This window comes from Camellia sinensis, chromosome 3 (genome assembly GCF_055761805.1).
Source record: "Camellia sinensis isolate YWXY chromosome 3, ASM5576180v1, whole genome shotgun sequence".
NCBI lineage: Eukaryota > Viridiplantae > Streptophyta > Magnoliopsida > Ericales > Theaceae > Camellia > Camellia sinensis.
Window position 1 is genome coordinate 56,164,897 of NC_138963.1, and position 26,676 is coordinate 56,191,572.

The 26,676-nt window shown below is 38.4% G+C and overlaps 1 protein-coding gene across 1 annotated transcript; it reads left to right on the forward strand.

The window, feature by feature from the left end:
• The first annotated feature begins 9,888 nt into the window (after positions 1–9,888).
• On the forward strand, positions 9,889–13,886 carry LOC114261995 (factor of DNA methylation 4). The gene is made up of 6 exons (XM_028202323.2): positions 9,889–10,056; positions 10,158–10,339; positions 11,548–11,598; positions 11,701–11,994; positions 12,340–12,546; positions 13,464–13,886. Exons 1-6 carry the CDS (start codon positions 9,993–9,995, stop codon positions 13,683–13,685), a joined length of 1,020 nt encoding a protein of 339 aa, XP_028058124.1. The 5' UTR covers positions 9,889–9,992; the 3' UTR covers positions 13,686–13,886.
• The last annotated feature ends 12,790 nt before the right edge of the window (positions 13,887–26,676 follow it).

Below are 26,676 nucleotides of genomic sequence, written 5' to 3' on the forward strand. Positions count from 1 at the left end.
ACTCCTTTTTACTGAATATATACTATAGATTTGTTAGTGTTTGGGAGTTGTGCCAAGAAGGAATGTGAATAAATAAGCTTTGGTATTGTGACAGAGTTGGCTGTATAATGATTATTATTTTTGATGGCTCATCTCTGCCCCCATTACTCTCAGGATGGGTTGTTGAGATGAGAAAGCAAATGGTTGGTCATTGATGAGCACAGGCTGCCGAGGGTTTCTTAGTTCAAAGTTTGTTATGGAATGTGCAATGCTTTAACTCATTTTATACTTTATTTATATCAATATATATACATGGTGATATGTTATAGTAGAGAGGTAAGAGTATCTTCAATAGTAATAGGTATTTTATCTATCTAAACATTACTATAAAGTATACATTCTATTTTGTTTATCAACTGTTTCATATTTATACTCCAATCATATTCTTTATTTTAGCTATTCATCCAAATACTATTAATTTTTATAGAATGTCACATTAGCAACAAAGATAGAGGAAAATGATTCTAAATGATTAAATACATTTTACCTAACCTTAAAGGCTAGCTATATGTAGCTAGTGAATGTGATGTCTAATTATATACCTATTGCATTAGAGTCAAAATAAATAAATTATACTAGACATTTTAACTAATAAACATTGGCGTTGTTTAGGAAAAAGAAGTTGAGGCTATTGTAGCCTCATATATGAAATAAGCCTAAAAGTGTGAACAGTGCACGCGTGTGTACAGCTGGGTTACAAACAGGGGTCGAATTACCATTTTACCCTTTGATTATTTCAAAGGGTATATTGGGTTTATACACAGCTGAAACAAAAGCCTCTGCCCTATTCTCATCTCTTCCGTCTCTCACAACCGACTGCAGCAACACGAGTTCGCGTGACTGATCTCTCTCCGGCAGAGCTCTGCCTTCCACACAACACGACCGGCGAAGAACTATGACAGGTAAATCACCTGAACTGATTGTACATCTGTTTGTTACTTTTGCCGACTCAATTATATTGATTTTTCATTCCGATCTACAAGATCTTGTCGTGTTTTGCCGCATACTAATGGTATTCGGTGGATATTTTTGCCGATCCGGTGATGATTTGTCTTTCCCCAAATTTAAATCGCCGACAACAACGTTTTTTTTCCCCCCCTTAGTTAAATAGCTGATAATAACCAAGAATATTGTGTTGAGCTATTCCCCCCCCTTTGATTTCCATAATTATCAATTCATAATCCGAATGTGCAAATGATTAGGTTTGGAGTTGGAAATAATTTATTTATTTTTGTTCAAAACGATTACATTCCATATTTTGATCTTTGTACCAGTTGCTTGATATCTGATTTTGTATTTTGTGTTTTTCCCTTTTTTTTCTGTCAATCTGTGTTTGTTAATTAAGATTGGAAGCCATTGAAATTAAGACTGCAAGCCATTTTCCTAATTTCGTTAATAAAGATAGAATAAAAACACTTAAAAATAAATTAATCAGATTTTGTCATTTTCCTGAAAAAATAAATTAAGACTGCAAGCCAATGGAAAATAAATTCTATTCTTTACTTGTAATATACCTTGATTACAACAATCACAAACAAATTCCATACAACAAACTAAAATGATTGAACTCGTATTTTAAACCTTTTTTTTATATTAGTGAAATATGCAGCTCTGTAATTGTGATTTATAGAGCTGCATTGTGGAACTTGTCATGCCTCTCATGCATCTCAAATTACAGGCAGCCATGGGCCAGTTCATTCTCATAATTTTAAATTAAGACTGCAAGCCATTGGAAAATAAATTCTATTCTTTACTTGTAATATACCTTGATTACAGTAATCAAAAACAAATTTCATACAACAAACTAAAACGATTGAACTCTTATTTTAAAGTGTTTTTTTATTTATTTATTATTATATTAGTCAAATATGCAGCTCTATAATTGTGATTTATAGAGCTGCATTGTGGAACTTGTCATGCCTCACATGCATCTCAAATTACAAGCAGCCACGGGCCAGTTCATTCTCATAATTTTAACATTTGGAATACATTTGTAGTTTATAAATTCTTAGACAGGACTTGAGATGGGAAATTCTAATTTAATCCGTTAGAAAAATTATAATTTATAATTACTGTACGAGCACAAAATAATATTCTCGTATAATCTTGTTGAGTATAATCTTGTTGATCAAGTTTGCACTCCTCCAAACTTCGTCGTTTTACTTCCTGAAAACACAAACGTGAGCTAGCCGGCGGGTGTGTGCCGGACACCTCTCTAATGCCTAAGTCAGCAAATAGACAATAGACAAAAAGCTCTGTGTATTCTAGAGTAAGAATTGTGATACCTGTACATATGTCCTGCTATGAGCTTTTATAGATTTTGCCTGGCACAATCCTAGTAGGATTCTAACTCTCTTTATAAGAGTCCTCCTAAGAATCACACACCCTACTCACTACCAACCAAGTGAGATGGTTTGCACAATCCTAGTAGGACTTTACTCTCCTTAGTAGAGTCCTCCTAGGAGTCTCAAGCCCAAGGATAATGCTTATCCTTGAAACACCCTCATCACTGCAAGTCAAATGAGATGGTTGAACCCTTTACCTCGGCTTACACTGCGATCAACCAAGTTACTTCGGTTCCGTGCTCAACATGGACGAGTCGTGATAACCGTGCTACAGGTTGGCATCCTGCCGAGCTACACCCAGCTCAGCTCATCACCCTGCCATCATCTCGGTCAGAAGGTAGATAGGTCCCGATCCCAGCAACACATCCAACCGTCTTGGTACCTACCTCGGCCCAAAGCTGAAATACAAAATATCTCCTTGGTCCATTGCGCGGCCCAACTTTCAAAGAAGACTCGTTCTAACTTGACCCAATTTGTTCACAAATTACCCTCTCAATTACATATATATTTTGGGCTTAAAGTAAAATATTTCTGAGAAGACCTACATTTACTTAACAATGAAGTTTGTTAATGTTTCATATTCAAATAATTATTAAAAGAGCCTAATTTATTTAATAGCTCTTCAAGATAAATGACAACAACATAGCTGATATGTATTGGTTGAGTGGTTTATTTAAGAGTTAAAATGATCCAATGTCGGACTAGGCCAAACTTTAGATGACATAGCATGTTTGTTTAGATAGAATCACATCACAAAAGCATTATTTATAGTAAAGATAAACCTGTATTCTCCATAAAGTGTACCAAGAAAATTTTAAAAATCACTATTTTTACTAAATATTTCTTAGTAAGAAACGGCGGATGGCTTCCTCTATGTCCACTAGCACGTCAACATGGCCACGACGAATGTGTGCTTGCGGCTATGGCCATTGTTTTGTTAAGGTTTCCAGATCCCACAAAAATCCTGGTCGTGCATATTATGTTTGTCCTCGGCCCGTGGTGAGTTATGTAAAATATGTTATTTGAATCTCCATTGATTGGCAAAATTGAACTTCCATAGCTAACCACAGTTATGTTTTGTTGCTCATCAGCAATGTGTAAATTGGATTGGTTGGTGTGATGAATCAGGGAGACCGAGCCCCAACCATGACTCATCCCCAAGCAAAGTCATGCAGTTACGAGCTGATATCGTGCAAATTTTTAATACCTTGCGTGTCATGAAAACGGTTATTTCTGTGTTGTGCATAACGGTTATCATATTATTACTGCGCATGTAAAACGTTGTAACAACATTGTGTATGTACGTTGGATGCTTGTTTAACTAGTAACTGAAGTTACAAAACCGGACTACTGTAAATGCTATTTGCTATTATTAGTTATGTTCTACTTTTCTCCTACCTTCCAGTTTACTTTTGCATATCATATTTGCTAGTGAGATGTTGTCTATTCCCCGTTTCTAATTTATGTAACATGTGTACACTACCTTGTACTGTAATTAGTTCAATGGCGGCAACACGTTCATCCCCTCGAACACCGTCCAAACATAAAGGTGTTGGACACTTGGGACAGTGTATCAACCGAAATATTCTTAGAGTGTGTGTGGGAGCAAATTTTAGCGGGACGTAGGCTAGGTACAACTATCACAGTTGCCAGGTATAAGGAAATTGTTGTGAAATTCACTCAGCGCACGGGTAGACGTCATGACATGAAACAGTTCAAGAACAAGTACCTTGCTTTGAAAAAAGAGTGGCAGGCTTGGAATAAGTTGATGGACAACAGTAAAGGTGTAACCGGCATTGGGTTTGACAGGTCAACTGGGTTATTCACTGCTTCAGAGGAGTGTTTGAAATCAGTATGTAATATGTTGTATATACTTGTAGTGTATTGTTCATTTCATATTCGTAATTAATTTGGTTGTTTGTTACTTTACTACTTTAATTTGATTTTTCTAATTTTTATTCTTCTCATTTGCAGACAAACAAGCTAGCGTACAAATTCAAGACCACGCCAATTGAGCATGAAGATTTGATGCAAGAAGTTTTCACAGGTGTAACCGCGACTAGGAAACATCATTGGACCCTCGCCGAGCAAGTTGCAGACATTGCGGACGGTGAATCCGATTCAGTTGACTCCCCTGGATTGCAGCCATTTACTGAGCCATATCAACCGGTGGTGGACTCACCACCACCCTCCCCCATCGTTTAGGTAAATGAATCGGAGCAGGGGTCAAAGCACAAGAAGGGGGGTAGTACAAGTGGAAAGTTTAAGAAGCCGTCCAGTGGCGCATCAGTGCTTGCAGACAGTTTCAACCATCTCTCCAAGGCGGTTTGTTCACAGAAGCACCTTACAGTCAGGCATGGAACTGGTGCATCTCAGAAGTATGGCATTGAGGCATGCATGCAAAGGATTATGGCTATACTCGACTTCCTCAGTACGCCCATTTTCCACTTTGCCTGCATTGCATTAGAGAATGCAGATTACCGTGAGATACTAATGTGCATACCTGATGACGGTAATGTGGTCGGTTGGCTTGCGGCATTGAAGGCCTCCAAAGGACTGTGAGTCCTGCGGTTTGTTGTTTTTGGAGAAAATGGGAACTGTTTTGGGTGTTTGTGTACATGACTTGTGCTGTTACGTTTCTTTATTTTTGGTTTTTCCTAGCTTTGCTTATCAGTACTGTTAGTTAAAATTAATGTTTTGGGTGAATAGATGCGGACCTAATGTCGAACATTTTATGCAATATTGTTTTATGGAAGTGTGGTTTGTGTTTATTGTAGCAAAATTCCCAACTAGAATTGTTCAATTTCGTTGACTGCATTCCTCTTTATGGTTTGTAGGAAAATGTGGATGTATGCATGGGTGTTGCCATTCTTTTTATTTTGTGCATTAGTTTATAATATGACAAGAGTACATGGTCGACGTAATTAATGTTGTGTTGTGTGCATTGTAGGGTTCAAGAATTTTGATATGTGGAATGGTGAATGTACCAATCTGTATCGAAATAATGATGATGACATAATCGAACAAGCAGAAGAACAAGAGGACCAACAGAACGATGTAATCGTAGAAGCAATGGAATATTACGCGAAGTACATGGAGAAGATCCCATGTCGAACTTCAATTTTAACCAGTTGTGCATGGATTCAAGAATTATGTGATGGACACTTGGGTAGGGGCGAAGAAAATTTGCATATGCCTCTGTATTTGTTTAAAGCGTTATGTGATACATTACGACGACATTTTGGTTTACGGGTACCTAAAAGACCCCATGGATTACACATTGAAGAAAGTGTTGCCATGTTCATCCATACCTTGGTCGGCTACCAAAACTGAAACATTCAAGAGCGGTTTCAACACTCAAGAGAAACGGTTTCTCAACATTTTCATGCAGTGTTGGATGCAATGAAGTTGTTCACTAAACAGCATTGCAAGCCAACCAGAGATCAAAATAGTAAGCATCCCTACTTGCGGTCAAAAGGCAAATACATACCATTCAAGTTGAGAATTCAGTAATTGCCGTTAAGAACACTTGTGTAGAATGCGGTGTCCAATTAAATAGTTGTGATGTGTTCTATTATGGCAGAATTGTATAGGTGCGTTGGATGGAACTCACGTAGAAGTCGTGTTTCCTGTCCGTGATGCGGGCACATATTATGGCCGAAAAGGTTATCCAACCAAAATATACTAGCAGTCTACGACTTTGACATGTGCTTCATTTTTATTTCTTGCAATTGGGATGGAAGCATACATGACAGTCGCATCTTTAAGGAAATAATTGAAAATCAGCGCGCACCGTTTCCGCACCCACAAGAAAGTAACACAATTCAGATTCAGTACTAGTTCGGGTTTATGTCACGTGTATATAATTGTTTTTTTTTTTTTTAACTATAGGGGTACCTGGCACCATTCAAAGGGTCTCGGTATCATCAAGCACTATTTCGGGAACATGGACGACCCGATAACCCAAGAGAAATGTTTAACGAAGCGCATGCATCACTGAGGAGTGTGGTGGAAAGGACTTTTGCAGTATGGAAATCTCGGTGGAAGTTCTTGCACAACATACCGGACTATGATTTCGCGACGGTGCAAGTGTCATTGGTTGGTGCATCAATGGCGTTACACAATTTCATTCGTAGACACGAGCTAGTTGCCTTGGGCAACGACAAACATTATTCTGTTTCATCAATGCCGGATGACATGCTCGAGGTTCACGCTGGCGAGGAAAATCTCGATGATGGGCTCATGGTTGGGGATACAGATGTGGATATGGCAAGAGTTCGCGTTCGCATACACGACCATTTGTTTTATATACACAGTTTGGGACTATTGTGAATATGCTCTTTTCGATGTGGGAATTTGTTGTGGAATGTGACCCAAGTAACAAGCCATTGGACTTATGGAACTATTTGTAATGCATAATATTCGAACTGCAGCTTCCTAAACATTTGTAATGTACTTATAAATTTTATTTGCCTAGATTGACCTTTAGTTTCGTTCAATTTTGCACCTATTGGATGCCTTCGATATTTGACTCCCAGTCCAATTTCATAACAAAGAATTGCATTTTTTTTGGTAATTTTTTCAATTCCTGACAAATTTAATAATTTTATAAGCTGGTTTTTTTTTATTTGTAGAAAAACATAAAAATTCATATTTAATTTTTAACAAATTTGAACAAAATGTTTGAAATTTTTTTTAAACATCAACGAAAGAAAAGAGTTCGCGTTCAAGCCAAAAATATATTTGAATTTAATTTTTATTATTTATGACAATGGGACTATACACATTATAGTTGAAATAAAAATAATTGCAAAAAAATTACTTGAAAAAAAAATTGAAAACAAAATAGTTGGAAAAAAAATATATTTTTATTTGAAAAAAAAATTTTGAAAACAAATTATTGGAAAAAAACATAAAAAATCATATTTTATTTTTAACAAATTTGAACAAAATTTTGAAATTTTTTTTAAACATCAACTAAAGAAAAGAGTTCGCGTTCAAGCCAAAAATATATTTGAATTTAATTTCTATTATTTATGATAATGGGACCATACACATTATAGTTGAAATAAAAATAATTGGAAAAAAATTACTTGAAAAAAAAAATTGAAAACAAAATAGTTGGAAAAAAATTATTTTTTTTATTTGAAAAAAAAAATTACTTGAAAAAAAAATTGAAAACAAATTATTGGAAAAAAACATAAAAATTCATATTTAATTTTTAACAAATTTCAGCAAAATGTTTGAAATTTTTTTTAAACAACAACTAAGGAAAAGAGTTCGCGTTCAAGCCAAAAATATATTCAAATTTAATTTTTATTATTTATGATAATGGGACCACACACATTATAGTTGAAATAAAAATAATTGGAAAAAAATTACTTGAAAAAAAATTGAAAACAAAATAGTTGGAAAAAAAAATTACTTGAAAAAAAAAATTAAAACAAATTATTGGAAAAAAAAATTCAAACAAATCTAATGGACACAAAATTTATTTGAAAAAAAAAAGTAATTGAAAAAAATTTTATTTGCAAAAAAAAATTAATTGACAACAAAATAATTGAAGAAAAATACGTATTTGAAAAAAAAAAATCATTATAAACTGATGATTTTTAATAATTTATAAATTTTAAAAAATTTATAAATTATATTAATGGGTCAAGTTTAACAAATGGCTGAAGGTTTGTTCATATATATAATTAATTTTGTACAAGTTTTACATTTTTTTTTTCTTTTTTTTGTGTGTAGATATTAAAAATTATTCAATTAAAATAAATGACAATCCTTTTTATTTTTTTGTTACCGAGGTTCACCAATTGGAGCAGCATAGATTAAAGTTTGAAAAAAAAGGGACTGACGTGCAGATCCGTACGTCCCACGAAAGCCAATGCCGGTTTGGAGATCAACGGCTGGCAGCTTGGTTATGTAGGGGCAGTTTGGTCATTTAATAACAAAACGTCATATCAAACACTTTTTTTTCAATACAATCATTTAAGAATATTTCAATCTATCTTCCTAAACACATAAATTAAAATAATTTATTAAAATAATCAAAAAATCAAAAAATTTAAAAAATAATCACTTCTCAAACGAAGCCATTATATACCTGGTAATTGGAGATACTTTAAGGTGATACTGTGTGTTAGTGCACAGTGAAAACAGCGACTGATACATGGGTAAGGAATACCACCAAGGATTCTCTAGAGTGAAATTTCTTTAAAGTTTCCTAGAGTGCTATATTGTGTAGTTGAGATTTACTGGCAAGTCACATCAGAAAAATTGATGTAACTTGTCAATAAATCTCAACCACACAATGTAGCACTCTAGAAAACTTTAGGAAAAAATACTCTAGAGGATCCTTACTCAAGGAATACAGGCCTCTTTTGGTAAGTTGATAAAAAGTCAATTTTCAACTTTTTTATTAATTTTAAATTACATCACCTCTCACATAATTTACTCATAAAAAAACAAAATAAACTAAAAAAATTAAAAAACAAACTTTTTACAACATTCCCAAAACATTTCACAGTAAATTTTTCGTGGGAAAGCAGTATGCATTGTGTGTTAATAGTGTTTTTCTTTTGATGGGATAATGGGAATGTAGAGTTGGGAGCAAGTAACAGTGTGGAATGTAGAGTTGTAAGTTATATATGTTTCATCATTATAATTTTTTATTATTAGTTAATTGTTTCTTAGAGGGTGTTTGAGTTTAGGGGATGCACCAATAAATCCTAAATTAATAACTTATGCACTGTTTAGTCCTAAAAGTTTTCTTATAGACTGAAAGGTCCCATTACAATGTTAATAACATCAGATACAATGTTAATAACATCAGAGTCATGTTACAAACATTGGATTTCAAATATCTAATGTTCATCAAATTTCAATAATGTTTGAAAATATAGGATGAAAAACATCTAATGTTCATCAGATTTCAATAAATTTTGAAATTATAGAATGAAACATCAGATCATTTACATCATTCACATCATGTTGATGTAAAAATGGGACTAAATGGAGCATAAGAAAACTTTTAAGACTAAATAGTTCAACGTTTCAAAAATTAGGACTTATGGGTAAATTTTCCTTGAATTTACTTATTTTCTTGTTTTTTAAAGTTTTTAAGAAAAAAAGTAAAAAAATAATATAATAACTTATAACAAATAAGTAAATAAGTTGCATATTTAGCAACTTTCCAAACACCCTAAAACTCTCTATATATGAGTTTAGATATTTTTCTGAATTACATAAGTTTTTTGTAATTTTTATTTTTTTTTTGATTATTTTTATTTTATTTGTTCTCAATGTTTGGTTGGATTTATTCCCAAACACCCTCTCTTATTTGATTTTAAAAAATTTGTTTTAGAAAAGTCAATTTTATGAAAAAAATAAAAATATCTAAAATAATTATTATTTTTATATAATTTTATTTCTTTTAGAAGGAAAAAATAACTTATAAAAATACAAAATATAAGTAGAAAATCAAACCAAATGTTATTTATCATTTGCATTTGCATTTCATTTTCACAATTTTTTTCTTCAGTTTTCTCAGCAAGCAAACGGAGACCGCTCGGGTGCTTTTATGTTCACTGTAGGGTTTTCGAAGCAATGTCTAAGGGAAACGATGATGCAATTGATCCTCTCCCTAGAAATTTGCCTGACTTTTTGTCTAGTACGCAATGCAATTGATTGATTAGTTTGTTGAATATATGTGTTTTGTTGTTTTTGTTTTTGGTTTTGTTTGCTCACAATATTAATGTTGTGGTCATGTAGAGGTGAGGACGATGAAGCAGAGTGGACTCAGTGAACTTGAGAAGATTTTGAAGGAGCATGAAGAGTTAACAATGGAGTTAGAAGCTCATGCCAAATTGATTGAGCAACGTGAAAATGAATTGGAAAAAAGGGAGGCCCAAAATGAAAATATGAAAATGCTTCTCAAGTATCAGGAGGAAATGGTACTGTATTTTTTTTTTTTTCCTTTATATCTTGATATTGATTCTGGCTCAGTTTTTTGAATTTGCTAAAAATGTAGCTTATTTCATTCAAATTTATCTCATTTTCTCTATTTCTTTTTTCAAATCTCTGTCCAAATCAATGGTCATGTTGAAAAAATTGGTGAAAACTGTAAACCGATTCAATCTGATATAAGCTTTGGTTCTGGTTCTAATTTTGAAAATGGTTGAACCGTTTAAATTGGTCCGGTTTACAGTTTTAAGGTAACAGTTTTTTGATAACCAAAACAAAATTTTAGGGTAACAGTTTTGGTTCTTAATCAAACCAAACTGTAATGTATTTGTTTATTGTATTTTAGGGTAAGTTTTAATTCATATGATGTAACACTTTTAACCCATTTTTCAACCATAATTGATTAGTCATATGAATTAAAAAATGATGATGATAGTATTGTTTCCTTATTTATCTGTGTCTTTGGCCTTAGAAAGGAGATTAGTATAATTATGCAAAAATTGTGAGGCTTGTCATGTTTTTTTTTTCAAACTCATGGTAGATCAATGTAATTTATCTATATCTTAATATTTCAATATGTAAAAACCAAAGTATGGAAACGGCTATCAAAATTGTAATTGACAAGTGTAAGCCAACTCAACTATTTTGGTTGTTGGTAATTTATTTTTTATTATAAAATATGCACCATATCACCAGCTCTATATAATATTTCAAAAACCGTAGAATCAAGCCAAATTGAACCAAACCAAATGTTGTGATTTGATTCAGGTCAATTTTTTTGGACCCGCTAGTTCAAATCATGACTCAAATTTAAATTTGAGTAAGGAAAACAACTAAAAATTCTAACTCACTCTGACTGAACTTCATTTTTTTGCTGAAACGAAGGAGAGATCTTTTGCATGCCCATAATCCCAATGTTTATATTTGCTGACATAAAAGCCTCATTATCTTACACACTCATGTTTACTTCTGGTTTGCAAAAATGCTCTTGGATATGATGAGAATTTTTTTAAAAAAAATCTGAGTAAAAGTTTGAATTTGTCATTGGAGTGGTTCATATCAAATGAACCTTTTACTCAACTGTGAGTACAGAATTAAGTCGTAATTGGAGATGGCCTTAGAACACCCTCCCAAGTCTCAATTTGTTGAATCATTGATTAAAGATATTTAGAGTGATGGCAAGTTTGTTTGTTCTCAGAATAAGAAAGCAATCTTGGAGGAAAAGAAAAAGTTGGCAGAAGAACAAAAGGTAAAATACATCCTGTTTTTCTGGTTTGACTTTTGTCACTAAAATGACAACTATGTGCCTGAATTCTAATAATATTATGGTTGTTATGACTTGAAATGGCAGACAAAAGAAGAAAAGTTTCATAGAAGGATTGGTGAACTACAGAAGAAACTTGATGCCAAACAAGAATTAGAGTTGGAGGTAGAGCGTATGAGAGGGGCAGTTGAAGTAATTATGAGAAAAATGAGTGACGATGGGGATTTGGAGGAGCTCAAGGACAAGATGGATGAAATTAAAAAACAACTCAATGAAAAGGAACAATATATTGAAGATCAGGATTCCCTGCTTGAAGCTCTTATTATCAAGGAACACAAATGTAATGATGAGTTGCGAGAAGTTCGTAAAGAGTTGATTTATGTAAGTATTGAATACTGCTTGGATTCACGTGCAAAACCTGCATACCAATTTATTGTTGGTCAATTCCATTTATTCAATTGAATACCCCTTAGATTCACAGGCAATCCTCCGTCCCATGTTTGGACCTGAACTTTTGGAGCTTAGTTTTAACAGTTTCTTAGCTGAAGGAATGCGACTTTAAAATTATTGATTATGGGTTTTGAACATGATTTAATTGACTAAAAAGAAAATAAAATGAAGAGTATGTTGCGCATTGCTTTTGTTTTTTCTTGTTAGTACATTTTTGTTTGGAATCAAGAAACTGTCAAAGAGGTTCAGTGGACATGTACTTTTCTTGCTCTCTAGGGTTTGATGAACCGCCGTGGTGGTGTAATTGGTGTCAAGAAAATGGGAGAGCTTGACAATAAGCCATTCCAAACAGCAGCCAAGAGAAAGTATGCAGTTCGTGAAGCAGAGTTGAAAGCGATAGAGTTGTGCTCCTTGTGGGAGGGTTACCTTAGGGATCCAAATTGGCATCCTTTCAAGGTCATCCCGGTGGAAGGAGATCATAAGGTATGCAATAATATGTTCACATTATGTTATCTGTTGGTTTTCATTTTATTTCAATTGATTATGTTTTCCTCTTTTACGTTGCCTGTGCATTTTAAAACATGCCATTTTATATGACATTTTCTTCTTTTATATATAAACTTGATGGAGCTTTGTTCATGGCTGTACATGATCTCAATTCAGAAGGACCCATTACGGCGCCTTGCAAAAATCCTTAATTTCTCATAAAGATAAATATTTTATTTTTTGCATATAATGTCTGTTTTGGTGAAATATTATTTCAAAATGGAAGGAATGCACATGTTGGGTGTGTGTCTTGTATTGTGCAGAACCCATGCAGTTATTGTTGTCTTTCATGTATTTGGATTAGGTTGTAGAGTTCAGAATTTACTAGGAGTGCAAGGTGTAAGGTTTTATTATGGGACTAGGTTTATTTAGGTTTGCCTATAAATAGGGAACCTATGAGAATTCTAGGGTTGTGAGATTGAGTGGGTTTGTATAGATGTATCGGGAGCACCGGATGTGGCTTTGGGGTTTAGTTACTCTTTAGCGGGGGTGCTTCCGTTCCCGTTGGTGAGACGTGGAATAAATCCCAACAACACAAACACCCACAAAAGAAAGGTCTCATAACTCACTTCACATGCCTCTTCCCCCCATCCTTCTCTTGCCTTCCCATTTTAATCAAGAAAGAATTATACAGATAGAGACATCATCAATCTATTTAAATTCTTAACTTTATGTTGCAACGTTTGACATCTATCCCTAGCTACCATATGAGGTGTAGTTTGTCATGTGTTTTTTATTCCATGCATATTACAACTTTTTTTTCTTGGCTCACCTAACTTGATTATCAATTATTCCTGCCATTTTAGCTCTATATTAACCTTATTGTATGGTTTATATTTAATGCGTCTGTTCAGGAAATAATAGACAAGGAGGACGATAAATTGAGAAGTCTGAAGGATGAGTTTGGCAATGAAGTCTATGAGGCTGTGATTACAGCCTTGAAGGAGATGAACCAGTACAACCCTAGTGGCCGATACCCAGTCTTAGAACTGTGGAATTTCAGGGAAAAAAGAATAGCAACATTAAAAGAGGGAGTATCTTGGATGCTAAAATTGGATAGACGGAGGAGAAACTAAAAGTTCGTGGCATGGTTTTGTAAATTTTGCATAGGACGGTTGGCATGACATTTATAAGTTAATAGCCCCCCTCTAGATATAATATGTTCCCCATATACTGCATATGTTATGGATTGATATTTTGTGATTTTCAAATGTGTATTTTTGTAACTTTTTGCACTTGGACTCGTTGAATGAACCTAATTTAGTTGTTTTTCTAAATTTTTTGGTTCTGATATTTTGTTTTGCTTCCATGATAAATTAGTTTTGTATTTTCTGCATTTTAATATTGTCTTGAGCAGACTATCTCATCATGTGCATTTTAATATTGTCTTGAACAGACTATCTTAGTGATCTTGTGTCTGATAGGTGGTAGGATTTCTTCAACAAAAAAGCTATGTTCCAAAATTTTGGGACCCAGAATTTATTGTAATTGATAAAATGTGGGATTCACATATAAAATGAATCTGAGCCATTGATGTAAAATTCTAAGTAATTTTTGAGTTTTTATGTTTGGATTTGTAGTATTACTGTTTCTTCAAACTCTCTCAAGGTTTGCATCAAAGCTATGAAAGTTTAGAAAGGCTTTAACCGATGGGAGTAAGGTCTCTTTTTTGATAATTTAAATTGTTCATTTTGTAGAACTTTTCACATATATCATCCATGAATAAAAGTAGGTTAATTCGATAATTTTAATTTTTTTATTTTATGACATTTATCTTTAAAAAAATGAATGTGTTCTTGAAAATAAGCTGTCCCTTTTTTTTTTGGGGGAGGGGGGATTGAATTATCAAAATGAGAGTTGTAATAAGTTTTAAGAGCATGGACATGACGGTCATATTCATATTTTAACTTCAGAAAAATCTAATCCTTGACCTAATGCGTTGAGCAATTTTAACTCCCAACGGAAAATAAGTTGGGTACTACTCAAATGAGCAGTCCATTGGGGCCGCCAATAAAACAAAAGGGCTGGCCAATTGGGGCACAATTTAATTCGAAAGATCATTACTGCTTGTTGGGTCTACTCTGTAGGTACACGTCTCGATAAGAAAATGAGGGATTGGTATTTGCTTCCCCCGATTTGTTTTTCCCATCACTGTCCAAATCATTTTAAACAAATAATTTTTATATGTATTTATATATTTTAATTTCTTAAATATAATAAGTATACAACACCAAAACATTCATATATTTTCTTTTTTAAAAAAAAAAAAAAAAACCTTTATCTCATTTTTAATCTTTTTAGCTCTTAGTACTCATCCATAGTTGTTCTTTTATGTTTTGTATCATCTCTCTCTGATTTTTCTTGTCCCAATAAAAAAATAAGGGTAGAAAATTACAAACTTGTCCTGTCCGTTGTCATTCCTATTTACAGGGTGACCAAATGGGCCTTTACCTCTCAGTCCCACTAGCTAGCAAATAATTTGAAATGTGCCTACTAGAGGCCATTTTTTCTGGAAGCCCAAACCTCCGAAATAGATTTATAGCCCGACTTGTATTATCCACAAAAGGAGGTAGTATATGTTTTCAAGTTCGGCACCCAAGTTGGAGCCTTCTTATTTTCTTCTCCTATTCCCCACTTCCTCCTTTGACCTGAAAAAGAAAAAGAAAAAAAAAGAAAAAAAAACATTGAAATGAAATCGATTCTCAAATTGCCATAAATATGATTGTATGAGTACGAAATAATCTTCTCGTATAATCCTGTTGATCAAATCTACGCTCCTCCAAACGTCGTCGCTTTTCTTCCTGAAAATACAAACGTGAGCTAACCGGCGGGTATGTGCCAGATACCTCTCCAATACTTAAGTCAGCAAAATAGACAAATAGACAAAAGTTGAGTATATTCGAGAATCAAAGTTGTGATACCTGTACATAGGTCCTGCTATGTACATAGATTCTGCCTGACACAATCCTAGTAGGATTCCAACTCTCTTTCTAAGAGTCCTTCTAGGAATCACACACCCTGCTCACTATCAACCAAGTGAGATGGTTTTGTACAACCTTAGTAGGACTCTACTCTCCTTTGCAGAGCCCTTCTAGGAGTCTTAAGCTCAATGAAGAATGTCTATCATGATAACACTATGACTTCCTCCAGTCAAGTAAAATTGGTTACCTCCTAGAAATCAGAAAGGTAATGCTCATTTTCCTACACCCTTCCCACTGCTTACTCAAGGGAAATGATTTTACTACGGTAAAATAACAGTACGACCGAGCTAACTCCTCTTACACGCTTAGCTCGGTGCTTTCACAGGCAGCACCTAGTTCGGTCAACACCTATTTACCTCAGTTTGGGATACCCCGACCGAGCTACTTGCAGTTATCTCTGACCGAGCTAAGAATGATTAGCTTCAAGCCACGAAGCCCATTCACCTCGGCCCATAACTCGGTCTCTCACTGCACCATGTTTGAGCTCGACCCTAATTCACATAAAAACTCCCTCTCAATTGCCCCTTAATGTCATCTGCAGTGCATAATTTGGGATTATTCTTCCTCAGTCGAGCTAAAAACATTCAAGCCAACCGAGCTCACCTTTCACCGGGCTACCGATTAGTCTGGTTCATAAACGTCTTTTCAATCGCTTTGTACATCTGAAACGTTTTCTATTTCCTTGGACACATGGCTGGCTCCCATTGGCCACGTGTAACTGTCACAGCCGTCTTCGTACTCTGCAAATTTTGAACAGTCCCGCCCAAATCCATGCTTTATACAAAAACCCCACTTTTTGAACCAAACACACCACTGTTCATCTTCTTGCACTCGTCCTCTGAGCCTCTATTTTCACGGTCATAACTCCAGTAAAGCTTGCGTCTTTGCCACCATCCTTACGGTCTTGATCTTCATCCCTTTATCTCAAAGCTGTGAGTGGCCCTAACCTTTTTCCTTTCCATTTATTTTGTATAGTATAGCAATATATAGCATAGTATATGTATGTTTTTCAAAACACACTAGTATAGTTTCCACATCAATGAGAAAGAACCACTTGGTCCCAAAAACCATGCGATAGATCCTCCACTAGATTCACAAACAATCTGTAACATGATGCTTTTGATCTAAAATAATACTGCAATCGTGATAGGGACTTGTTTGCCATAGATGCGTATTAGACCGAACTAGAAGCCTCACCTATTGACTTAGCTAGAATTTGGGAGCCATCCTCGGAGTCACGACCGAACTAAAAACCATCTTACCCAATGACCGAGCCAAAAACCTGGAGCCCTTCTTGAGGCATAACCGAACTAAGAATGTGCTACATCCCATTGAACGTACTAGGTTCTACTTTTATGAATCCTTCTTTTTTTAGCCTGGTTCAGCGGTCTGGGCATAACACTTTTTATCTCCACTTTACAAACTTTGACTAGGTTGGCCAGGCACACCTTTACACGCTCAACCAAGATATTCAACGCCATTTCAACACCGAGCTAGACTGCCGTGATAAATTATACATAATTTAAATTAGATGGGTAAATACCGGTTCTTAGTAAACTCACCAGGGGCCATTGCCGAATTCTGCAATGACTACAGCATTCCTGACGATGTCCACCTCTCATTAGCCGAACTGGATACCACGCCCTGGGGTAAAATCGGGCTTTGTTCCTTTCACTGTAATATCCATTGTTGAGGCCGATCTCCGATTCCCAGATCAACCATTGATATGTAAATTCCTGAGGCAAACTATGCCCGACCCAACTAAACACCAACTCTTACAGAATAATAAACGGCATTGCCGAGCTAAACCGTCGGCTCGGTCTTAACCTTGGATTGGCCGAGCTATTCCACCAATTCTCGTTCGGCCAAAATGACGACGGTTAGGTGTATTACTTAAGAATAAGAAGAGGTCGAGAGAAAATAATTAAAAATACACCGGACAAAAACTTGAACGACGATGATTTCTTCTGGGTTTCTGGAAATTTTAAAGACCAGGAAGCTCAGATATCAGGCTACAATATTAATTGGAATAAAGGGACAGCCAGTATGAATACTTCGGCTTAGTTACCCATTTTTATTTCGTGGTTTATAACCCTTCGCCGTGTTAACCATTTGACTTTTCTTTTACTGCAGATTTGAACCATCTAAAATCACAATACCCATACGCCAACCAGGACGCCCTTCACGCCACGCTTCGTTATCGACACCGTGGTTGGGCCGAGCTTTTGAATTTCGAACCGACATATACATACAACTGAAGGAGGAAGACCAGGGTAACTGACTTCCTTCTCAAACCATCACCAGAACCGAATCCCAACTTGCCACAGATCAACCTCATTCCCTTAGCAGAAGAACAAGAAATGGCCAAGGGCCGAGCTATTCTAGCACTAATCATTGAAACAACACCAGCCAGCGAGGTTTAAACCGGGACATCTTTAGCCGGTCAGGCACACGAAGCTGTGGTGGCCCTCCCAATAGCTAGGGCCTCCTCATCTCGATCGAGAAAACGCGCACGAACTGATTCAGCTGAGCCGCAATGCCTGGTTGACAAGGATGACACCGTGCCCCCCGAAACCACGCTGCCAAGCCCTGAACCCGTGCTCTCTGACCGAACTAGCCCTTCTGAGTGGGCACCAAAGATGACCTACCAGAACCGGGCTATTTTGACCACAGACTCAGTGGTCGCAGACATGAACCACACGCTGGCCTTCAACCTTGCCAAGAGTGTGTGTCTACCAGCCGACATGGAGCATCACGACCATCTGACCAAGCTCAAGGCCATCCGCTCTGCAACTAAGTTAATGGTGCTAGTAAGTGCTCTATTTTTTTTATTTTTCAATTTTGTACATCTGTTTACTCGGTTTTACTCAAAATTTCCGTCCGTTCTTTTGTAGGCCATGCAGAAAAACCACGTTGCACATAAGCATGTGTTGGAGCTGCGTAAGACAGCGCGGCTGGTCGTGGCAGAGGCTAACACAAAGACGACCGAGCTCAACGAAGCCAGACAAAAACGACCGAGCTTGAGTCTAAAATCACCCGACTTACCGAGTTGGTTGACTCGGCAGAGGCAGATAAACAGATGGCTTTGACTGAAAAGAATGAATGCTATCTGCGCAAGCTGGTCAAGCTTGAGAAGAAAAAAGACGTCGAAATAGTCGAGCTGAGAAAGAGCGCAGAAGACACTGAGGACCGCGATTATAAGGAAAGGAAAGCCACCTACATCTTGCAATGTGAGGCTGTAAAGGATATATTTTTAAATGCGGATGGAAAGCAGCTGTGTCAAAGCTCGGTTATGGCCAAGAAATCGAGGTCCTTCAGAACCCTCATCCCCACTTTATTCCGAGTTATATGGCAGACTACGCCAATGCTATCCAAGAAAAATTACTTCAAGTGGGGGAGGAGAAAGAGACATCTCCAGAGCCAAACAACGCCCCAGCTGCTACTAATGATCACGGTCTCCAAACTACTCAGTCAGCTCGGGTGGATCCACCGATGCCCATTATGGTTGAAGATGTGGCTGTGACCGACCTTCCTGCTGGAACCGGGCTACTGAGTGGTGAAGCTCGGGTTGACCTGGATGCAGATCTGGATGATCAATTTGCCTAATCTTGTATTTTCTTCTTTTAATGCTAGCTTTTTGAAAGAATTTATAACCAGGCTGAAGCCCCACCTCTTGTAATGTAGTTCTAATCTTGAATGAAATCTACTATTTTTCTATTCTTTTTGCCCGGTTCATATCCTGCTTGTGTTTGTCTCTCAACTTTAATTGGCATGTCTTTAACTTTTTTGGCCGAGATAGCCATCTCGGTTTGTTAGCTCTTTAATCTGTATACTTCATGTTGGTCATAACAGCCAACATTCTCCAGCCTTGATCCTTTATCTCGGCTGAGGTGAGATAAATGTTGGTTATTCCTGCCAACCTCTTCAGCTTAGATCCTTATCTCGGCTGAAGAGAGATAAATGTTGATTATTCCTGCCAACCTCTCCAGCCTAGATCCTTATATCGGCTGAAGAGGGCTAAATGTTGGTTATTCCTACCAACCTCTTCAGCCTAGATCCTTGTCACGGCTGAAAAGGGATAAATGTTGGTTATTCCTGCCAACCTCTTCAGCCTAGATCCTTATCTCGACTGAAAATAGCTCAATGTTAGTTATTCTTTCCAACTTTCTTCAGCCTAGATCCTTATCTCGGCTGAAGAGAGCTTAATGTTGGTTATTTCGGCCAACGTTCTTCAGCCTAGATTCTTATCTTGGCTAAAGAGAGCTAACTTGTTTGGTTATTCCTACCAAACTTTCTGATTGCCCCTTGTTGGCAATGATTGAGGACAACTTTTACAGTAGAAAGACTTTTGTCGAAAACTACTTGTTTTATTTGAAAGGGGGAAAAAATTACAAGTATTCTAAGAAAAAGCTAAAAATAAAATAACTTGAGATTGGCAGTGTTCCATGGCCTGGGAATAGCCTTGTTGTCTCTATCTTCCAAGTGATATGTCCATTTTCCTGCTAAATCAACCACTTTATACGGTCCTTTCTAGCTAGGTCCTAACTTGCCGTCTCCGGGTACCAAAGTGTTGCCCATTACTTTGCATAATACCCAATCTTGAATTTCCTCGGATGCACTGTTTTGTTATATTTTCTGGATAACTCTTGCTGATATGAGGCAATGTGAACTAGAGCTCTTTCCCTTCTCTCTTCTGCAAGGTCAAGTTCCAAGGCTATGGCTTCTCTATTTAAGTCTGGGTCAAAATTTTCACTTCTAATAGTGGGGAGGCCTACTTCCAGTGGGATTACTGCATCCATGCCATAAGCCAAGGAAAAAGGCGTTTCTCCAGTTGATCGTCGGGGTGTGGTACGATAAGCCCATAAAATATGAGGAAGCTCATCGGCCCACTTGTCTTTTGCTTTCTCTAACTTTTTCTTTAAACCATCTAAGATGACTTTGTTTGAAGCTTCTGCTTGGCCATTCGCTTGAAGATATGCTGGTGTAGAATTGTAGAATTCTATCTTGTATTCCTCGCAAAAGCCCCTGAAGATTTTGTCATCGAACTGAGTGTCATTGTCAGATACTAGAGCCTTGGGTATGCCGAATCGGGTTATGATATTCTGCCAGACGAACTTCTTTACATCTTTCTCCTTTATTGATGCGAGTGCTTCAGTCTCCACCCACTTTGTGAAGTAGTCTGTTGCTACGAAAAAGAACTTTCTGTTATCGGGTGCTGCCGGAAGTGGTCCCACTATGTCCAGGCCCCACATTGTGAAAAGCCATGGGCTAGTTAATGGTAGAAGCTCTTTGGCTGGTTGGTGTATCTGGTGTGCGAACTGCTGATATTTCTTGCACCTTTTGACATACTTCTTAGAATCTATCTGTATGTATGGCCACCAATATCCTTATGAGATTGCTCTATAAGCCAATGATCTTCCCCCTTGGTGGCTTCCTCATACGCCTTCATGTATCTCGAACAAAAATGCCTTGACCTTGCTAGGGTGGACACATTTCAAGTAAGGTCCTGTGAAGGATTTTTTGTATAACGCCCATGATGGAAAGAGCCAAAATCGTTGTAACTTTGCTCTTATTTTGTTAGCCTCTTTCTTTTCTTCAGGTAAGATGTCGTCTTTTAAGAATACTATAATGGGATCCATCCATGAGGGGCCTAGTTTGGTACAACATACCTCAGCTACTTCGGGCTTTTCAATGCTTGGTCTGGGTTGGAAGTCGATCAGTAATGGATGTGGGATAGATGTATCTGCCATTGAAGCAAAACCCGCTAGTTCGTCTGCTATACTATTTTCTTCTCGGCCGATTTGCTCTATCCGCACTACTTCGAACTTCATGATCTCCTTTTTGACTAACTCCTAGTACTTAGCCATCCTCTCATCTTTCGCCTCGTAGTCGCCTGAAATCTGGTTTACTACCAGCTGGGAGTCACTATAAACCATTAGCTCGGTGGCCTTAATGAAAAGTGCTGATTTTAGGCCTGCCAAAAGTGCCTCATACTCCGCCTCATTATTTGATGCTGGGAAGCCAAGGTTTACAGCTTGTTCAATTGTTAGGTTGCCTGGTGAGATGAGGACTACGCCAAGTCTTGCACCGTGTCTATTGGATGCTCCATCGACAAAGAGCTTCCACATCTCTCCTGCGAATAGCTTCCAGCAAGTAGATGGATCGGATAATGTCTTGGGATCAAAAGTGTTGCCAATGTTTTCTTCCAAGTCCATGCCTGCTGTTGGGGTTTGATCTTCATTGTCTGACTGTCCCAAGTCTTTACTTTTTGATGAATCTTCACTGGGAACAGCGTGGTTTGCTCCTTCCTTCCTATCCTCAATCCCGTGTGGCTTGCAATGTGGTTGTGCATCCTGTATTAGGGGCTGCGCAGTTCCAGCGGCGCTTTCTCCCCTTACTTCGGTTGCGTCGGTTAAATCGACTGGGCAGATGTGATGACTTCCTAGTGTGAATTCAACCACAAAGTCTGCTAGAGCTTAGGCTTTTATTGCTGTTCTGGGTAGGAACTTGATATCGAACTGCCCCAACTCCACCGCCCATTTCAAGATTCGCCTAGAAAAATCCGCCCTTTCAAACAAGGCCTTTAATGGAAAAGCTGTTAGGACAATGATGGTATGGGCATGGAAATAGTGCGACAGCTTTCTTGAGGCCATCATTAAAGCTAATGCTAGCTTTTCCAATGACAGGTACCTTGTTTCAGTGGCTAGCATGGTTTTGCTAACATAAAAGATAAGTAGATGTTGAATACCTTCCGCTCTGACCAACATTGCGCTGACTGCATGCTATGAAACCGCTAAGTACAAAAGGAGCTCTTCTCCAGGCACTGGGGTTACCAACAACGGTGGAGAAGACATGTACTCTTTCAAACTTTCTAGGGCACGGTCCCATTCTTTATCCCACTCAAATTTGGCCTTTAATGCTTAGAAGAATGGTCGATATCTGTCTAACGACCGACTTATGAACCGGTTGAGCGCGGTTATTAGGCTAGTGAGATGCTGCACCTCTTTGACTGTGTTAGGCCTCTCAAGATCCTGGATCACTTTGATCTGAGAGGGGTCTACTTCTATACCTCGGTTGGTTACCAGAAAGCCTAGGAATTTTCCTGATCTTATGCCGAATGCACACTTGGATGCATTTAGGCGCAACTTGTTCTTCTTCAGAATTTGAAACATTTTCATCTAGGTCCTTGAGATGGTCCTTCTCATCATTGCTTTTGACCACCATGTCATCTATGTAAGCCTCCATTGTTCTGCCTAACAATGATTTAAACATTTTGGTAACCATCCGGTGGAATGTAGCCCCTGCGTTCTTTAAGCCAAAGGGCATGACCTTGTAACAATACAATCCTCTTAGCATTGTAAAGGATGTGACCTCTTGGTCTGGTTCAAACATAGTGATCTGATGGTAACCTCTGTACGCATCAAGGAAGCTAAGTTGATTATGTCCTACCGTCAGGTCTACCAGTTGGTCTATCCGTGGTAGGGAAAAACTGTCCTTTAGGCATGCCTTATTGACTGTTTTGTAATCCACGCAGACACTTCATTTTTCATTTTTCTTTGGCACTACTACAGTGTTGGAGATCCACCTAGGATAGTGCATTTCTCTGATGGCTCCTGCCTCCAACAAGTTTCATATTTCCTCCGCTACTATCTCCGCGTGGTGGAGCGCCAATCTGCGAGTTTGCTATATAATTGGTCTGGCAGTTGGATGGACATTAAGTTGGTAATGGATGAAGTTTGGGTCAATGCCAGGCATGTTGTATGGTGTCCAGGCAAACACTTCGATGTTAGAGGTTAAGAATTCCATGACCTCTATTCTCTCAGTGCTGGATAAAGACGAGCCGAACAAAAAGAACTTTTTTGGATTCTTTTCATCTATCCTTACCTCTACCAAGTCTTCCACTACTTTCTGTTCGGCTGCCTTGCCAACATCCGCAAACAGTTCATTTCTGCCTGGCTCTTCCACCATTTGGACATACCCCCTTGCAGCTTTGCTGCCATTTACTGTGACGAAGCACTTTTTCGACATAATTTGGTCTCCCAAGACCTCTTCAATTACTCCAGCTTCGTTGGGGAACCGCAATGCTTGATGGTAGGTTGACGCTACTGATCGCATGGCGTGCAACCATGTTCTCTCTAGGATTATGTTGTAAGTGGAAGGGACTTTTAATACCCAAAATTCCACCTGTTTTGTCATGGTTCCTACCTTGACCGGGAGGATTATCTTGCCTACTGGCCACTCTGGCATTGAGTTGAATCCGACAATGGGAGATATCGCAGGTGCCAAGTCTCTGTTCTTCAATTTTAGCTGTTTGAAGGTCTCATAGTACATTATCTCGCATGAGCTTCCTTTATCCATCAGAATCCGCTTGATGTCAAAATTTTTGATACGCAAAGTCACCACCAGTGCGTCATTGTGAGGGCAATGTAGCCTTGTTAGATCCTTGTCTGAGAAGGATATGACGCTCGTAGCCCTGTTCTGCCATTTTTTATTGTAGGCTGTGCACTTAATACCTCTCTCAAGTGTTCAGCCTTTTTAATCATCCCTCTGAGTTCACATACCCGCTCAGGTTCAATGATCCCATGTATGATGTTGATTACGCCTTGGGGTGGACCGTCGACTAGCATCCCGTTCGGTTTGTTGAGGTCCTGGGGACTGGCTGTGTCCCTCATTCTATGTACTGGTCCAGGTGCCCAGCTACCACTAATTCCTCCAGATGTTGCCTCAATGGCGTGCAATTTTCAGTGCGGTGTCCCTTTTCATCATGGATGGTGCATCGGGACCTCTCGTCATAGCCTTTTTGTGCTTCTCCTAACTTGGCTGACCACCGAACGAAAGGTTCATTGCGTATCTCACTGAGAATCCGGTAGATAGGTTTATTGAATACTGTGGTAATGGCAGTGCAGACTCTTAAGTTCCTTTTTTCTGGGTCCTCTCTGTTGGCTTGCCTGACGCACTTATTTTTGTTTAGCTGTTCCACCGTGTTGACTTTCGCTGTAGACTTTTTATCTGGCATCGCTGTTGTGCTAGATTTTGCTTTAGCACGGGCGCCATCTTCCTCTACTCAGATATGTTGATGCACTCTCTCCATTAGGGCTTCCATCGTGAGGGGTGGCATCATTGTTATTAAGTCCCTTAGTTTGTTTCCAACTAGTAAACCCCGTTTGTATTGTGCAATGGCGAGATTGGTAAGGCAATCCCCAATCTGGTTGAAGGTCTCCCAATAGCGGTTGTTGTAAGACCTCAATGTTTCTTTTTCACCCATGTCAATGGAGAGTAGCTGGTCAATCTCCACTGGCGTCTTGGTATTCGTTCTAAACTTGGTCACGAACGCTTCTGCCAACTGTGCCCATGAGGTTATGCTGCTTTCTGGCAGTCTTTCGAACCAGATAAGACCTAGGTCGCCAAGGCTGGATGGAAACAGGATACATATTAGAGCCTCGTTCCACCAGTATACTACCATAACCTGGCGAAAGTGGCTTAAGTACATGTAAGGGCCAGTCTTTCCTTCATAGGTGGTGAATTTGGGCTAATGGAAGCCTGAAGGTAGTGGTGCGTTCTCAATTGCCGGAATGAATGGCGAGCTCTGTAACTTTGCTAATAATTTGTCTGCTGGTTCGTAAGCAAGGCGCGGTATTGGCATCCCTACCTCCACACTCCCATGCGTCCTAGGGTCCAACCACTGTAGGGTTAAAACTCTGCGTGGGTCGCGAGCCTTGGTGTCCTCCTTCCATTGGGCCCTTTTTCAAAGCACTGTTCGCAGGTCAGATGATCTAGGCAACTCCGTGTTCCTGGATGTCGTTTGGTGCGTGTGTGAGGGCCGATAGTTGCTTCCCTCTGTTTATGACCTTTCAGTCCTCGTTCTCTCAGACCTGAGGTAACGAGTCCTGGAAGTCCTTGATTGAGTGTCGCCTGTTCTAAGGCTCCTACTTTCTGCTTGCAATGGTGTGGTATGTCTGTCACGATCTTCTGAGTGGCGAGGGGACATGTTCCCTTTGCACTCCTCTCTAGTCGCCACCCATTTTCCTTTTATTTGGCGCTTCATTGTCTCTATGTCTGCCGCCATCTTCCTAATTAACTCGTCTTGCTCCCTCACGCGATCCTCTAGAACTTGAGGATCCAGCCTCCGCCTCTGTCTTTCAGGACTTTAAGAGCGACGGGGGCTAGTGCCCCATCTCTCCCTCGCGTCCCTCCGGGAGTTCCATCGCTGGGATTCTAAATCCCCTATGGGTGGGATAGAAGGCAAACCTTCGCGCCTCTCACCCCCCTCCGGGGTTTGCCCATCAACAGCAGATTGTGGCAAGTCTTCATTGTGCGCCATTGACTTCAACTAGAGAGGAAAACTTGATCAAGAGGTTTTGTTCTTTATGAAATTCCCACAGACGGCACCAATTGTACGAGCACGAAATAATCTTCTCGTATAATCCTGTTGATCAAGTCTGCGCTCCTCCAAATGTCGTTGCTTTTCTCCTTGAAAACACAAACGTGAGCTAGCTGGCAGGTGCGTGCCGGATACCTCTTCGATGCTTAAGTCAGCAAAATAGACAAATAGACAAAAGCTGAGTGTATTCGAGAATCAAAGTTGTGATACCTGTACATAGGTTCTGCTATGAGCTTTTATAGATTCTGCTTGGCACAATCCTAGTAGGATTCTAACTCTCTTTCTAAGAGTCCTTCTAGGAATCATACACCCTGCTCACTACCAACCAAGTGAGATGGTTTTGCACAATCCTAGTAGGACCCTACTCTCCTTTGCAGAGCCCTTTTAGGTGTCTTAAGCTTAATGAAGAATGTCTATCATGATAACACTATGACTTCCTCCAGTCAAGTAAAATTGGTTACCTCCTAGAAATCAGAAAGGTAATGCTCATTTTCCTACACCCTTCCCACTGCTTACTCAAGGGAAATGGTTTTACCACGGTAGAATAACAGTACGACCGAGATAACGCCTGTTATACACTTAGCTATGTGCTTCCACAGGCAGCACCTAGTTCGGTCAACACCTATTTACCTCAGTTTGGGATACCCCGACCGAGCTACTTGCAGTTATCTCTGACCGAGCTAAGAATGATTAGTTTCAAGCCGC